General features: G+C 42.1%; 1 protein-coding gene and 1 non-coding gene across 2 annotated transcripts in view; one reads left to right on the forward strand and one right to left on the reverse strand.

The window, feature by feature from the left end:
* The window catches only part of FREM3 (FRAS1 related extracellular matrix 3), a 98968-nt gene that overhangs the window by 53763 nt on the left and 27422 nt on the right, over window positions 1-17783 (forward strand). The window contains 3 exon segments of the mRNA XM_002916232.3: window positions 10911-11057; window positions 14343-14573; window positions 17594-17719. Coding sequence (XP_002916278.3) covers window positions 10911-11057; window positions 14343-14573; window positions 17594-17719 — 504 coding nt within the window.
* LOC117802485 lies at window positions 4059-4165 on the reverse strand. Its single transcript, XR_004625867.1, has one exon. It is a non-coding gene; the product is annotated as a U6 spliceosomal RNA (small nuclear RNA).

The raw sequence follows: 17783 nt of genomic DNA on the forward strand, positions 1-17783 counted from the left end.
GATAACTAACAATGGAGATGACACAGAGCTAGGCTGTGGTTTACTCTAACTTCCAAACTTTCCTCCCTAATTATTGTCTTGTCAGACCTTAAGAACGCTACCGGAGGCCACTCCCCATTCACTTAGAGCTTGGTTAGATGGTTCCAAGGTTTGGCCAAAGCCCCTTACAAGAGTGTGTGAACCCACTGGGTTCTACAGTCTGGGCTGTGATGAGAACTTTATTTTTATGCCTACACAAAGCTTCCTTTTGACAGTTTTTTTACGCAGCTCCTTCCTTCCCAACACTTACAAATCAAATTGCTCTTGGAACAGTCTTATATCTCCTTTGAGTTAACCGTGGACATACGCTGGGATGGGGATGTGACATTTATCTCTTTCTTCGTAGGAGAATAAGTGATTCTAGCTTTCACAGCCACTCTTTCCAAGCTGCTAGTCACCGACATTAGAGTAGACCCCCTGGGGGATGTGTCCTGTGTTGAACACCTATAAGAAACTGTAGAGGTATAGGGGCACCTGGGTGCCTCAGTCAGTTAAGTGTCTGCCTTCAGGTCAGGATCCCAGGGTCCTGGGATTGAGCCCCACGTCGGACTCCCTGCTCAGCAGGGAGTCTGCCTCTCCCTCTGCCCTTCCCCCCACACATTCTCTCAATCTCTCTCACTCTCGCTCTCATATAAATAAAATCTTAAAAAAAAATTGTAGGGGACTTCTTTGGTTAGGTCTTCCTAAGATACAGAGTGCATTATGGCTTCGTAGGAAATACTGCTTTTCATTATATACATGTATAATTTGTATTATACTATCTCATTTCTAATGCTAATCAAGCCCAAATGTCTATGCCCAGTGTGATGTGATCAGTTTCTAGAACATAAGCAGAACACTGGACTGTGGGGGGGGGGAGTTCAATAATACATACTATGGAAATGTAAAATCATATTTTTATTATTTTTTAGAAGTCTCTCTAGAACTAGATCCTCGAGCTTGAAGATCGGTTCAGAGCCAGTACACACAGTACTGCATAGAAGACGCTCTGAGCTAAGAGTGTAAGAAGCTGGAGTGTGGTTCTGGCTGTCTTTCTGACTAGAATAAAACTACAGGTCTATACTGTGATATCACCAGATTTTTAAACACCATTATCTACGTTCTTATGAAGCAAGGTAATAGATTTACAAATTGTACATGGGTTAAATTATTACCAGTGCTGCTTCTATTCTCCTTTAAATCTGTGTTTAGGTCAGCTTTTCTCCAGGAGGCTTTCAGTCGTTCAACAGGTATTTAACGAGCCCCTGTAATTTCTAGGCTCTGTGCCAAGCACTAGGGACTCCATGATGAAAAGCAGCTACTGATGTGAGAACCAGACATAGAGACGATTCACGGCAGGACCGTGAGAGCAGCACTCGCAAGGACAGGTGCGTGCATGAGTGGCACAGGTGAGCCATCACCCGGGGAAGGTTTTCCAAGGAGCAAGGCTCCAACTGAGCCTTGAGGGCTGACTAAGAGTTTTCAGAGCTGTGAAGCCACACTGTTAGCTTCCCAAAGTGCACGTAACTGAGAATAAGTTCTCACAGACTCCAAAGGCAGCAAGAGAGCTAGGAGATGATGGGGAGGTAGCAAGGATCCAGATCATGGGGGGCATTGCACTCTTTTAAATGTATCGCCGAGCTCTGGGACGTTGAATGAGGCACAACTACAGAACCGCAGGGACTTCGCTTGTCGAATGTCACGTGCACCCACTCGCACTCTTCAGGGCGGCGGTAAGCATTGGATTTTCACATGACAGCGCAGATATGAAAGGGTCTGATGATCACACGCAGAGGGGCTAAGATCACACCTCGGGACGTTGCCCAGCACCTCTGTCCCCAGACAGTTTGTGCGCCTTCCCAAGAACTCGTCCTCCTGAGGGCTTGAAGTTCTCACTTAATTTATCAAGTTTATACACCAACTTATGCTGAGTAATACTCTTTTTCCAAACTGGGACCTAATAAGTGTATATGTTTTCTTTATTGGTGTGACAGTGCCCCCTGCCGAGGGGGGCAGAAAACATAGAATGTTAAACTTGGAAGGAACTCAGAAAGGTTCTAATTCACATCCTTCATGGGAGAGAAGAAGAAGGTTCTGACGGACCCAGTTGCTTTCTCTGGCTCTCACTAGATTGTATCCAAAAACTAGAATCATTATTCTGACCTCCAAAGAGGACTTTGCTGTATATATTGCATTGCATTATATTACATTACATTCTCTGGAAGGAAAAGTTTGCTTCAACATCCTCCTTGACTCCCATACAGTCTTGAGAATGAAGGAGGCACAATTTTCTCCCTTCCAGTTAAGCCATGGGGAGCCCCAAATCCCACACAGAAATGGTCATTGCATGTGATCATAAAATCCATATATTTTTACTTTCCTAGTAGTTGGAAACTTCTGCTAATTCAGTCTTTTTTTTTTTTAAAGATTTTATTTATTTATTTGACAGATACAGCCAGCGAGAGAGTGAACACAAGCAGGGGGAGTGGGAGAGGAAGAAGCAGGCTCCCAGCAGAGAAGCCTGATGTGGGGCTCGATCCCAGAACGCTGGGATCACGCCCTGAGATGAAGGCAGACGCTTAACGACTGTGCCACTCAGGCGCCCCTCTGCTAATTCAGTCTTATCCTTTTTTTTTAATTCTCTAAAATCTTGCTCTGAGAGTACTTTGGGTAGTTTTGTTTTGTGACAAGAGCAGGATGTGGTGCCCCTATTGAGGCATGCAAAAGAATCTTTAAAAAGCTTCTGGTCTTTATTTTTTCCCACCACTTCCACTGTGCTAATATTGAAGAAATCTATTTTAGGAAAGCGAAAAAAGGCACAGAAAACCTATATTGTTATACATAGCAGTAACATATTGGGTTTTTATTCTTCAAAATGGAGAGCCAAATATATCATCAAGACAGTTTGGGGACATCCCCAAAAAGAATATACCAAACACCTCTTTCAAACTGCATTGCACCTGCCACCACCACCCCCCACCTGCTGCCTCACCCGCCCACCTGCCCCAGCATTTCCAAAGATTGCAGAAGTAGATATAGAAACATGGTCTGGGAGGTAACATTGCTGTAGCTTAGAAAAACACAAGGAGAGAAAGGACTGCAGATGTCTCATCTGTGTCCTTTTCTTTAGTCCCCCACCCCCACTTCCTGAAAAACCTGCTGTGTGGTTGCACAAAACAACCTGTTATTCCTCAAGAGGAGAACAGACATGCACCTGTGTGTTGGAGATGCCAAGAGAAGGCCCCCTCTCCTTCCCAGCTTTGGGTCTTGGGTGGTCGTACCCTAAAGCACCAAAGGGAGAATCAGGCAGGCCTGGGGAATTATTGAAGAGAAGTGCATTCTGCAAAAGAAATGGGGGTTGAATGGTATCCTTGTGCGGGAAGGGGATGTAGCGTATCTCACCCCAACAAGGTACATCTTTCAAATTGCTGCCCACAGCGCCAGGAGCACTGGAGACAGCTAGGGGAAGAAAACGGAGATCCATCTGACAGGCAATGTGACTTTTGCTCTTACCTAATTTTGCTAATTCTTCTATCTCAAGTTCCTTTCTTTTCCCTGAAATTATAACTCTCCTGGGGGAGAATATGTTATATTTAGTATATTTATATCCTGTAGACATACAGCTTAGCTGTACACAGCAAGCCACAATTTCATCACATTTCATCACAAGGAGACACCAGAAGCATTTTCCAAAGACGAATGATATTAACTGACACTATGTGACTGTCGATAGCTGTAAGTATTATGAGGAGGGGGTGCTTAAGGAGTTCAGAGACATGTTAAAGTGGGTAGCTGTAGAAGCTAAATGCTTATGATGACGAAGCTATTTGAAAATGTCATGGAGTATTAAAAAACATAAGTATAATATTAGATTTCCTTTGGGTAATTATTAAATATTTAAGATTAAATATCCTAGTCAATTAAATCTTGTTTTGAGGTTCAAGGTCGTAAGCCATTCACATTTGACAGTAGTGGCTACCTTATCATCCAGTACTTTATTTTACTCATTTGAGAGTCGGCATTTATTTATTTTTTATTTTTTTAATATGGAACGCGTCATGAATTTGCATGTCAGCCTTGTACAAGGACCATGCCAATCTTTGCTGTATCGTTCCAATGTTAGTGCATGTGTTGCCAAAGTGAGCGTGAGAGTAAGCATTTATTAGATGTATTTTCAAAATTGTGCCTTAGCAATATATAATCTCTTTTTCATTTTAAGGTTTTTTTTATTTTTTGAATTATTGAGTTTTTAAAAGAAGAGATTATATCAGAAACTAGAATTGGTAAATAAGTTACGTCAAAATTAATTCTTTCTGAATATAGTATTCGGATAAATCCTTAGTGTATTTTTCCTTTTTTTCTTTTTTTTTAACCCAACGGGACATAAAGGTGAAAATGTAAATGTATTATGCTATTCAATTCATGAAGTTAGAAATTCTGCTGTTGGGTGTTTTTCTCCATTATTATTTCCATAGTTGCTTTCTACTTCTCTTCCCCTGACTGGGCACTCAGATCTTTCCGTTGTCCAGACCAGTCCCATCAGTTCCTGTTCCCCGACTCCCGTCTGCCTCATCTCATTTGTCTCTTGTTTTACTTTTTATTTTTCTTTGGCCTATTGCACACTTCCTAGCCTGGCGCTTGGCACATATCAGGCACTTGGTACATGTTGGTCCCTCTTTACCACCATCCTCCATCCCCCATTATGAGCTTATAGGTTCTATTTAGAACATTTCAACATTAACTTGGTTCTACATAGTTCTTAATAATTCATTCTCCTGACTCATGAAGGAAAGAAAGGAACTTGATATTAATAGCTCAAACCATCAAAGCGACACACCCACACTTCCATACCTACAAGGCCTCTCCCATCCAGTGTCCCCTGTGTTCCTGTCTTTACCTCAGTCTCACAGATGCGAGAACAGGGACGGAGGCACTTGCCTAGGGCATAGAGATCACCTGTGGGAGGCCAGCCTCCAGTCTTCCCTCCTAAACCTGACAACCCCGTGCTTCCTCTTCAAAAGCTGCCCAGGAAAAGTGTGATGGGAAACCAGAGCCCATGAATATAGCTCTTGTCCCCAACTTTAAACTCTGATTTCCCCACAGGAAAAATAGTTTTAATGTGTTTGATATTGTGTCCTTCTGATTTTAATCAGATTGACTTAGAACAGGTTACGTTCCGAAGTCAATAAGAACTGTTTGATTATCAATGCCAAGTTCAAATCCAAAGGTTTCTTTTGTCATTCTCCTAAAACAGGATTATGAAACACAGGAAGACTTTTATCAGAGATGCAGTAAAATCCTTTATACCAGTTGTTCTAAATTGGAGGTTATTTTTCTCCCTCGGGGAATTTGGCAATATCTGGAAACATTTTTTTTTTTTTAGTTTTTGTTATTGTCATAGCTGGAGGACAGGGGTGGGCGAGGGACTGCTGTTGGGATCTAGTAGCTAGAGGTCAAGGATGCCGCTGAACATCCTACAATCCACAGGATGACCTCTCGCAACAAAGACTTATCCAGCCTAAATGTCAGTAGTATTGAGGTTGAATAATGCCGCCCTAGGGTATAGCTAGATATGTAGCTATGGCGGTTTGATACAGCACAGAACAAGGTATCATCCTTGGATAAGGAGATTATAGTTCTGCTTGAAACTGTTTTCTTACTTCTAGATGCTAGTTTTTTATCAGCCTTGCACACTGTCATAAAACTAACTCACAGCCTCCTTATTTTCCATTCTGTTACTTATTTTCCTTCACTGGCTCCCAAATGCAACTGTCCCTAGAGTTTAGTGCTTGGTCCTCTTTTTTTTACAGTTATGTCCTCATTGCAGTACAGAACATCCTGTACGCAGAGTCTTACATAAATTGGACTTTCCTGCAATCCAGACTGTGCCCTCGTATTCACGATACATGAAGCCAGCTCTCCTTAGCTGGAGTGTAATCGTTAATGCACCCGCTGGCTGGCTGCCTGCTTCTGGGTCCAGCGAGGAGCTGCACCTGTGCAGAGTGCGCCCAACGGAAGCCTGTGAGGGCAGAGCTGAAGCCTAGGCAACCATGTCTCTGCCCCCACTGGACGGGACCATCGTCGGGTCCCCTCCTCCTCTCCCCCTCAGACCTCCCTGACTTCAAAAGCCAGGGCCCCGAAACGGACCCTCGCACGTGGGCCTCCATCTTAGCAGGGGTTCCCTGGCCGTTCCAACCGCCTCCTCTTTCTCCCATTGCATTCCCTTCTCCCCTCCCCCTCCAACCCCTTCCCCAGCAAGGGATGGTGCCGGGCCAACCAACTCGGGACACTGAATCAGAGCCGCACTTCCAGAGGCAAAGTGGCTGACTGAGACCAAGTCCTCTGGTCCACATCACCCCGGCTTGGAGTGTCAAAGTCCAGGGACCAGCAGGTCTGAGGGTAGTGAAGGGCAAGGCCTGAACCGGCTTCTTCAGGGCCCTAGGACGCCTGCTGTCCAGTGCTCAGCCGGGACCCTAACACTATAAGTGTTCTTACCCACGTCCACCGTTGCACGGAGCCTTTGGGAGACAGCGCCAGACAAAGTCCAAAGATTGTATAATATGTACTTAGCTCTCTTTTGTTACGCTTTCAAAAATTGGACTTTAAAACACCGTTTCAGAAACCCCCCTGTATCACAGTGCACCCAAATATACATTTTTTGCCTTTGTCCCTCCCCCAGAACTTTCCCTCATGTATCTACATATCCGAATAGTTGATGAACTTTTTTCCCTTGGACTTCTATCATCCGTTCAAAGCCAAATCTGCAATTAAACTCGCAAGCTGTCTTCCCCTCCTGACTTCTCTCTATGTGCTCACGCTACGCAATTCCTCCAGCTGCCTGATTTGAGCTCTGAGTCGTCTCTGACAGCCCTTCTCCGGAGTGCTGGCTTCCCGTCCCCCAAATCTCTCGATTCTCCCTTAATTCTCCCTAAACCGTCCTTTTCCTCTCCACTATCACTGCCCAGCGTGTAAGCCTCTAGTGCCTCATGAAATCTGTCCACATCCTCTCTGAAGAAACTATACCTGGGGTCAAATGACAAAAATAACACAATTGAGCAACCAGTTTGATATTATTTAAGTTCCAGGGAAAGCAATTCATGGACTGGGGAGAGAGAAGCTCACGGGGAGCGGAGCACTGCTCCCGAGGGATGTGGGGCAAGAGCAGGTCTCCCAGAGCACTAGAAGAGGCAGCCCAGAGACAGAGTATGATTGGCTAGGAGGTTGAGATTTCCTTATAAGATTTGAGCAGGTTCTATTTTCCAGAGGAAGGCAAACTAGCTAAAGGTGAGTTGAAGTCTTGTGACTGGTGTACGTTGGGTTTCCTTGACAGGTGTTTCGGGTAAACACAGGCTGACTCAGGTTTAGATTTGTGACATCGACCGGGCCACTGGGGGGGCCTCCATGTTGTGGGTCCTGACGTACAAATCAACTTTATCACTTCTGTGTCTTTTGATCCACAGCACTTAACACAGTGCTTGCACTGTGTCTGCTGATTTGAAGTCATTATTTATAGGATGTGTAAATGAGCAAGTAAATGGTCCTCTGTACCTAATTGTATGCATTAAAAAAATACTGATTTGTACTTATTTTCTCCTGCGTCTCCATTAAAATGCATGCATCAATGTCACAATAACCTTCATGTGACCCGTTTCTTGAGAGCCTACCGTGTGCCGGGCACCCCGCTACTTATTTCCACCTTCACTATCCGGGGTAATCCTTACAGTTCAGTGATGAAGATATTATTCCTGTCCTTGTTATTGTTATTATGCTTATTTAACAGTCCAGGAATCTGACACTCAAAGGTACTTGGTAACTTTTTCCAGTCCATTTCGCTAATTAGTGGCACACTAAAGTCCCTGCTATTTCTATGTCACCTCGTTTCTTTGTATTATGTGCACATTTTACTTTAGGAATCTGAGTATAGAAAAATTACCGGAGACAGGAATGTCAAAGGGGCCCTCTACTATTTTCACCTCATTTTTGAATCTTAAAGATAAATACCATTTAGATATCTCTAGATCTCTGAGCCCTCTTCTCTGAGAACTGCCTTCCTCCTCACTCTCACAGGGCAGCAAAGCCACGGCTAACCACACCATAGCTAAACAGACCCAGACTTGGCCACTGAGGTGCCCAGGTGTGACTCTTTCTCTGCTGGTCATGTGATATAAAGATAAGCAAACTCAAGATGAGCGGGGCCCCATGCATGGACAGGTGGAGAAAGCCAGCTGGCCTTCAGAGAACACAGACTGAAGCAAACACCCCAAGAGGAGTCTTAACAAGAAACCATATGGCTCCATGGGGCAGAGGCTTAGGGGAGCTGCTAGGGTCTGAAGATTTTCAGTACTTAGGCCCACTTTTTTGAGAAATCCATATCATAAACATTTGGGCTGTGAAAACGGTTTTGTCTCTAATTGCTGATCCTTTTTTATCATAGATGTGTTGATTCAAAGGGTCTTATTTGCCATAGATTTTGCCCAGTTCCCTTTTGAAGTATTTGGGTTGCATTGATCCAGGAGTATTGATCATAAGAGCGGCAGCTCGGAGTCAAATGCAGAGCACGGATCTAGAAGTCTGCAGTCCAGACAAGACAGGACCTTGCCACTACCCTGAATGGACCTGGTCAAGCCACTTCATTGGCCTGAAACTGTTTGCTTGATGTACAATGAGACTAATATTTGTGCTACTCTGAAGTGTGGTTGTCAGAATAAAAGAAAGATTACATGAGAGAGCTTTGAAAAAGAGTCAGTAAACATAAACTATTACTTTGACTCAGGATTTCAAAATCCAAAAAACAGTACACTGGAAGAATTAAAGTGGTTTCAAACTAGAAAAAAGACAAAGATCATATTTTTTAATAACATGAAAGAATTTCTGATATATTTGTCTTACATTTTTCTGTATTTTATTGGAATACCCACAATAATTTCAATAATGTTATCTCTAGAGAGAGCGGAGACAGATGGAGAATAAACATATGAAATCCAGCAGATGCATTTACCCTGCAGTTATACCTCAGTGAGTTCCCGGGATGCCAAACGAACTGATTTGTGATATAATCAAATTATAATTTTAGTTGTCTGTCCTTTTACTATGCAGTGGTGGTGTTGGGAGGCACGGATTCTTCCCTCCTCCTACACTGGATACCTGGGTGGGTCACACAACTTTTCGAATCACTCTCAGATAAAAACATCTTACAGTCATATTAAATCAAACACTGTGTCAATCTGGTCATTAGAATGAACAGCCCCAAGCGATAATCAAATCTCAGAACTTGCTCTTTGTTGAGCCTTCCCTGTAGCTTTTAGCAGGAGCCTGTGCCAACGGGGGAGAGCAGAGGCCGGCTTCCACTCTCTCCATGCCCGCGGTTCCCCTAGCTTCCTAGCAAGGTTTGGATCCTTGCGTTGGCCCCAGAGAGAGAGGAGACGGGAGATAGAGCACAGTCTGGTAGGGGAACTATTGTGGTCCTCTGATGTTGGGGCCTGTGGATGGCAACTATTTACCAGTGACTTTTTCTTTAGTTGGTGTTTTCATGAGTTCCTCAGAGATTCCTGACTCTGAAATCTGTAGGCCCTTGTCCTTTACTGTTCCCGCAGTTGATGGAAACCTGGTGGCCTGCTTCCAGCTTCCTTCCGCTGAGATACCCCTGCGTCCTCAACAGGTTCTGTTGGACAGATGACCCCTCTCTGACCCACAGGCATGCTTTCTTTGTCTCACTCTTTGTTGATACTTAATTACTTCCCAAAGGCAGGCCCCTCCACTCTCCTTACCCTGCCAAGGCCACGTAAGCTTTTTTGATAATGCATTAGTCACACGGACCTACAATTACAGAAGGATGTGTCTCCTCTCCACAAGGTTCATGAAGCTCACACCCTCTAACCTGGAGGTGAAGACTGTACCCATACCCCATGCCCGCACCCCCCTTGGGTGGTGGTAGAGATGTCCAGCAGCTTTTTCTAAAGTACTCTCTTCACAAATCCTTCTTTCTTGTCTCTGTGTTGCCCTTTTGTAATATGCTTGATCTGATTTAGGGGTTCAGTCATTGTAGAACTGGTTAGTAAAGCTTTCTGTTGTAAACATTGCAAATGGTAGTCTGCCCACACTCACTTTGCTATCTGATATCTATTACGCTAGTGCGTCGGTTGAAGCTGAGTCCCAGAGAGTCCTGTTTCAGCATCCTTTTACAGGTGATTATTTGTAACAGCTGCTCCCCAGTTGAGGTAGACCTGTTCTTTCTTCCAATCCACACACATGGCACAGCCCCAATGCGGGGATGGGTTACCACCATCAAAGAGGCCTGTGATCTAGTGTGGACAAGAACAAAGCAGATAGAGTCTTATGTCCTTGTCTCTTGCCCTCCACTTGGACAGTTTTTAAACATTAAGAATCTGAGTTCAAGACACCATACCAGACCCTCACAGTGATAAAATAAGGAAATATCATGTGGGCACTGTCTTTAAGGAACTTCTAGCCTATTGTGAAAGCAAATGGATACACGAACAATACAAAGGAGTAAGTCAGAGGGCAGAGGATGAAAATGAAGGAAGGAGGCAGGGAGAGAGGAAGCAAACAAAGGAAGCCATGAGCAAAGGATGGAAGTGCTGAATATGAGTGGAATTTTTAAGCTACTAAGCTTTGGCTCTTTGGAACTCTAGCACATTAGCCTTTTAGGAATAGACCCAGATGAATAATCCCACATTAAGCAGGGGAACAGGACCTTCAGTAGTGCTCATGGCACTCTCTAGAAAAGCAAAGCACTTCCCTCTGTATAAAAAAGGAGCATATATTTTGAAACCCTTGGCTCTAGAAGCAAAGTGCAAACCCTGCATTAGATGATATTTCCATCTAATTCTCCAGCTTTCATCCAACATCTCCTTTCCCCCTATCAATTACAGAAGGAAATAAGCTAACACATCAACCTTTCCATCTGAACTGGGCTTGGATTTCTTTGGAGAAAGAGTACTACATTGTGGATGAAGATACCACATTCCTAGAAGTGACCCTCACACGTAGAGGGTATCTTGAAGAAACATCCTTTATCAGTAAGTAAATTTAGATTGGTTGTTGGCAATAGGTAATGGGAACGTGAAATCTAAGTTTAAAAATAATTATGAGATAATACATTGGAAGAGAATCAACAACAGATTTCAGGAAACCTCTAAAAACATGTGTGAAATTGTGCCATAGTTTTTACTCCACGTGCGTTACACACTTAATATACCCTCCAACTTTTCACCCTCCTCCTCCTGTTTGCCCCCTACTAGAAGGTTACTGTCCTTCTGTTTCAATGCAAAAGACACCAGGAAAAATAAAATATTTCATAGCCATATACCACAATCCCCAAGTCACTCAGTTTCTTTTAAAATTGTTTTTAAGCATACAATATATGATACATGCGTAGTTCTAGCTATTTCTTTTGAAAAATTATTTGTGAGTACATGATATATTATTATGTTTTGCTGTAGCTATTTCTTTTGATTATACATAATTGTTTTCTCCCTGCAATTAGGTTCTAAATTCTTCCAAAACATGTACAGCGTCAAATTTTTCCATGGGCTACAAAGGCCTATGCCTCCTTGGGATAAACAGATATAAAATGCCTACATAATCCATGTCATGATCATCATTAATAATTAATAATAATTGTTCTAATAATGCATTAGATTTTTATGACATCTTTAGCTGCCAAAACTTTCAGAGATCATTTTGTCTTTATTTTCATAACCTATTGAGAAGACAGGAGTGTGTTATCTTCATTTTATAAATGAGTGTTCTGAGTTTCCCAGACGTTTGGAATCCAGTCAGAGACCTGCCAACATATCAAAACTGTTGGAAAGAAGCCAGGAGGGAGATGGCCGAGAACAGGCGATCAAGAAAAGGCAAGATTTCCCCAGTCTCCTCTCCAGGGCCGAGGCTCTGGGATAGGACTCTTCCCCTAAAAGAGGTCAGCGAAAGAGCACTCTGATTTCTGGGTGGCCCTCAGTCTACACTGCAGGTTACTTTGTCAACCCACAGTGGAACTTGCCACAGGAACTTGAACTGAACTATGCCTCCTTTCTCTTGTAGAGTTTTGTCTTTATAATCCTTTACTGTAGGGATTTCTCGTGGGCACGAGATTTGGGTTATTATGTCAAGGAGTATTTTCATATCCTACTCCAGAAAAAGAACTCATCTACCTGCCCAGAACCATTTGGATGGTGGTGGAGGAAACTCCTCAGAGAGATGCCCCCAGCTTCCCTTCTTGAACCAGCCCCTCCACAGGTGCTCTCCCCAGGGTCTGCCTTATTCTTCATAGCACTGAGCGTCCCTGGCCTGCAACATATGTCCATCTGTTCAGTGTCTGTCCTCCTCAGTAGATTTCCAGCTCCATTAGGGCAGACACTACAACCTGGGTTATGCCCAACACCGAAAACAACACGGGGTGTATGGTAGTCGCCCAATACGTGTTGTGAAGTGAGCTACATATAATCAACTCTTCTGTTCTACAAAAAACTCCTTAAAAACCACATCAACACCACCCCAGAGAACCTTACTCGGTGTTCCAGGAAGCCCTCCTAATCCCCTCACCCCACCCCATGCTGAGTTGTTTGTGGATTAAACATGATGAGTATACATCAATCTACCATAGTCCCTGCCATACATTAAATACTCAGTAAATGTTAACTCTCATTCTTGGACCGTGGCACTCATCAAACAGAATTGAAATCATTTGTTTCTTTCCCCTCGTAAACCTCTTGGGGTAGTAGTGTCCCTACGGAATTCCACATCGCCCCCTCAGTGCCTCACACAGAGCCAATGCTCACCAAGTATTAAATGGTCACGTGCCTACTCAGTGTAGACAGCAGTGCCCGCTACTTATACTTCAGCTGTGGCCGAGGACACCACTCCCTCTTCCTTATCTTCTCCAAGTCCAACACAGGGCCTGAAGAGGCTCTTCCTAAATATCGGACGTTCATTCAGTTACCAAACTAGTACCGATGCAAGTTTCCTTCGAACAGTTGTAAAAAGTCAACGTGAGCTCTCTTATCTTGGAAATTATTTTCACACTTTATAGGCTTGGATGTCTTTTACAAGATAGCAGATTCTCTGAGCATGAGACAGAGGAAAGAGCAAAAGGAGCTATTCATCTCATTTTATGTAAAGCTTTTCACAATAGCTGGGGTCAGGTGGTAATATTTGATTTCACACATTCAGGCAACTGCAGTCTTCACCATATAATGAGACCCAAAGTGGTGAGGTACAGGTATTCTTCCTTCATTAGGCCTTCATTAGGATATTAAAAACAGAACCAAACATGGGGCGCCTGGGTGGCTCAGTCATTAAGCGTCTGCCTTCTGCTCAGGGCGGGACCCCAGCATTCTGGGATCGAGCCCCACATAGGGCTCCTCCGCTGAGAGCCTGCTTCTTCCTCTCCCACTCCCCCTGCTTGTGTTCCCTCTGTCCCTGGCTGTCTGTCTGTCTCTCTCTGTCAAATAAATAAAATAAAATCTTAAAAAAAAAAATCAGAACCAAACAATCTAGAATACTATTGAACATTTTGTGGTGAGGGGAGGCTCTATTCAGTCCGGAGGGGGTAGCACCTTTCACCTTGTATCTCACATTGGGTCCTTTTAACACTATCTTGCTGTCATTCAGTTTCTTCAGTGAGTCACTAATTTTTATTTCCTAACAGACCTCAAACCTATCCCCACCTCTCCATTTTTACCAACAGCGCCCTACGTGTCTGGAAAATCACTACCAATCCTCTTACAATTATAAATTACTAACCACAGAAGGATTCAAGCCACCATGAGTAAAGATCCACATGAGAAAAATATTAATTTTGTTAATTAAAACTATTGAAATTACTAGATACAAAATAGTTACTCAAAAAACATTTATGAAATCCTTATTCCATGCCAGGCACTGTTGTAATCACCAGGAGTGCTTCAGTGAACAAAACAGCCAAAGATCTCCACCTCCATATGGTGCCCATTCTAGTGGCTTCTCTGGAAGCTGGAACAGTTTCATACTCGTCTCTGAATCCTGAGCACCTAGTAAAGTTTGGCATATCAGGTGACCTCAGTAAATATTTGTAAAATAAATAAGTTAATGACTGTTCTCTGTTCTCCCTTTTTGTCTCTCCTTCTCTGCTTTCCTCTCGCTTCCCTCCACTTCTACTTACGTACACACTCTTAGCCAATAAGTCTAATTTATAAATGTCTTTTGGGAGCATTAGAAGAAATAACTTCCATGTTATCTGCTTTTCATCAAAAAAAGAATCCACTTTGAAAGAATCTTTCTTCAGTGACTTGGCTTACATTCATAGTTTCCCACTTTTTATTTAGGCATTGTAACCAAAGATGAAACTGCGAAGAAAGACAAAGATTTTAAAGGAAAGTCCCAGAAACAGGTCCATTTCAATCCTGGACAGACTTTGGCCACATGGAGAGTGAGAATTATATCTGACAATAAATACGAGGCTTCAGAGACCTTCCAGATCATTCTGTTGAACCCTGTCAAGGCTGCACTGGAGTTTCCAGAAATGGCAACTGTTGAAATTGTGGACCCTGAAGATGGTATGTGGTTTCTGTTGATATGATTTATTAACCAGTACATGTTCCTGCATCCATTTCAGGTGTTCCTACATCCCTCGGGCTCCATAAACCCCTGAACGTGTTCATACCATTTAGGATTTAAAGCTTAGGAATCGCTTTGAGGCAGTAAGTTTTCCTTTGCTCTTTGGATTTTTGAAAAGGAATATAGGAGATTGAAATAGACATGACTTTACCAGCATTCCTTTAAAATATGCATAAGCCCTCATGGTTAGCTCTCTACACCCTCAATATGGTGCAGCTTTGCCCCCAGAGGGCTGATCCTCAGGGCTCATTCCAGGTCTGCTATCTTCTCACCATTTTCTGGGAGCACCTCACCAGATCAGGGAGGGACTTTAGATATACTTGTCCTAGATGTGGCTGCTGGGCGTCAGTCAACTTGTTGGCTTTAGTATGCATTCCACAAAGTTGTGGATCATATTCTTGAATTCATAGGCTCATTTTATTCATTTATTCATTCATTCATACAGCAAATATCTCCCAAGATAAATTTAAAAGGGAAAAAGAAGTTTTAACTAGTAATTGTGCTATTGGCTGCCCCTTTTCGTGAAAGGACAAGAATACTCCCTTAAGGAATGTTTTAGTGTTCAGCTTTGAATTTTAATTAGACACATTGATTGTCATAATAGTTGAAAGAATTCAGGCATCCCCTAGAATTGCATGACTTAACTACCAGCGCATAAGTTTTAGTTAAATTCACAAGAATGCATGGAAAGTCCTCTGTATTCGTATGTCCCAAACTGCATAACAAAGAACAGTAGTGTAATAGAATTTCTACAACAGGATCAGAAAGCTTTCCATGGACCAAATAAATCTAGAAATTGTTTCAAATATCTTCCTTCCTTCAAAGCATCATAATTCACGCTAGCATATTAAACTTCCTAAGAAATTCTCCCACACAGAAACCTGTTAAACTTTGTTTAATCAGTTTTCCCAAATAGACCACAGATTTTGTTTTAATTTATTGTCTCCAAGGAATATCCTATAAAATCTCTTAGTTATAGTTTCCGCTAAATACGATTTGGGAAATACTCTTCTATACACTTTGGTTTTTGGTAGACAAAAGTAGAAAACATTGCCCCATTACCCAAGGAACAAGGTATCTTATCAGTTTTATTGATAACAACACTTAGACACATGAATCAACTAGGAAAGCCCCATGTTAGGATATATGGCTAAAGCAGTCAAGAGTTCTGAGGTAAGAAAGTGGAAAGATCACCAGAGTCCTAAGCAGTTAAGCCTCCTGGAGGAGGAAGCGTTTGAGCTGAGTCTTAAAGAATAAATGGGATTTGGATTCATAGATAGAAGGGAGCAGCCTTTTCAAAATGGAAAATAGAGAACATGTCTGAACAACTCAGTATTAATGTATTTTTCCAGTTTTTTCACATGATATTAATAATTTTAACTTACTTTTAGCTTCTTCCATGATGCCAACCTTTTGAATCAAGAGATGTCAGACAGTAGACTACCATAGGAGGGTAAAACGGCAGAAAGAAAATTATCACTGGTCTTTTCCTCTGTAAATCAGGACTACTGTTTTCTTAGAGGTAGATACCAGTACCTGTTGAAACTAATTTAGGCTGCAAAATAAAGAAGAAAAAAAATTAACTCATGATAACTAGACAATTCAACTTTGAATGCTGGGTTATCACTTAGTTCCAAAAGAAGAAATGATGGTCTACTACAATATTTTTCCTTCTTGCTTCCAAGAGGAAGAATCTGTGTGTATATATGTTGTATATATGTGTGTGTGTGTGTGTGTGTGTATATATATATATATATGTTATGAAGGAGAGAACTAAAGAAGTTAAGTGTGATTTGATCAGTTGTCCACTTGACTCTGAGTAAGAACAACCCACTTTAAATTTCTATTTTTTTAAACAAACACATATATTTCATTGCACAATGCATGCTTAATGAAAACCCTTGGCAAACATTGAAAAGCCCAAAGAAAAATAGTACATACAGTTCCATCAACAAGGGATGACCAATATTCACATTCATATTTCAGTGAATGTTCTGATATGTATGCATCCATAAATATACACACATGTGCATGCACACAGGTGCAAACACCGCACACGTGGCTCGGCAAATTCCAATGGAAATGTTATTTTAAAGATTAAGGGTAGGAGTATGTCAATGATACCAGAATTAAAAAGCCTAATAAAAAAATTAAGGGAGAACCAGTAACTTATTTTTTCCCAAAATATTAATTGGCCAGGGTCTTCCACACAATACCTGCACAGTAAGTGTTGAATAAAATGTTTGTTGAATAAAGCAGGAAAAAAATTTTTCTGTGTTAATGAACTGGGTCACCTGACTGTTAAAAGCATTAAAAATAATAATAATAGGGGCGCCTGGGTGGCACAGCGGTTAAGCGTCTGCCTTCGGCTCAGGGCGTGATCCCGGCGTTATGGGATCGAGCCCCACATCAGGCTCCTGTGCTGTGAGCCTGCTTCTTCCTCTCCCACTCCCCTGCTTGTGTTCCCTCTCTCGCAAGCTGTCTCTATCTCTGTCAAATAAATAAATAAAACCTTTAAAAAAAATAATAAAAAAAAATAAAAATAATAATAATAATAAGCAGTAAGAGTAAAGCAGTAAGAGTAAAGCAAAGCAGTAAGCAGTAATAATAAGCAGTAAGAGTAAAGCAAAGGTAGAAATGTGTGATCTCTATTTAGAAGACCTAAAATTTGATCTCACACAGATTAAAAAAAAGACGCAATTACTGCAAGATTTTCCTTTCCATTTTAGTGCTAGCTTTCCTTCTTAACCTTTCAAAAGCCTCCGAAACCCAATTCCACTGCCTCTCCAGCCTCACTGAATAAGAAACATTTCCTATTCCCACTGTATCTCATACAGTTAATCGTGTTCGAAAAATAGAGGGGTCAAAGACTATGTACATTTCTACTCAGGTTAAAATATCACCAGTATCACCAGTCCACTTGAAGCCTTGCTGAAGTGTCTTCTACCATCTTTTCTAGAATCAACAGTTTATATTCCGGAAGCAGAATACAAAATAGAGGAGCATGTTGGAGAGCTTTTGATTCCAGTAAGACGGTCTGGAGACGCCGGCCAAGAACTAACAGTCATTTGTTCTACACGTGAAGGTAGGAAGCTTTGCGGGGTACTGACATCCCAGAATAAGATTCTTTTTTTTTTTTTTAAAGATTT

Source organism: Ailuropoda melanoleuca, chromosome 5 (genome assembly GCF_002007445.2).
Source record: "Ailuropoda melanoleuca isolate Jingjing chromosome 5, ASM200744v2, whole genome shotgun sequence".
NCBI classification, from domain to species: Eukaryota; Metazoa; Chordata; class Mammalia; order Carnivora; family Ursidae; genus Ailuropoda; species Ailuropoda melanoleuca.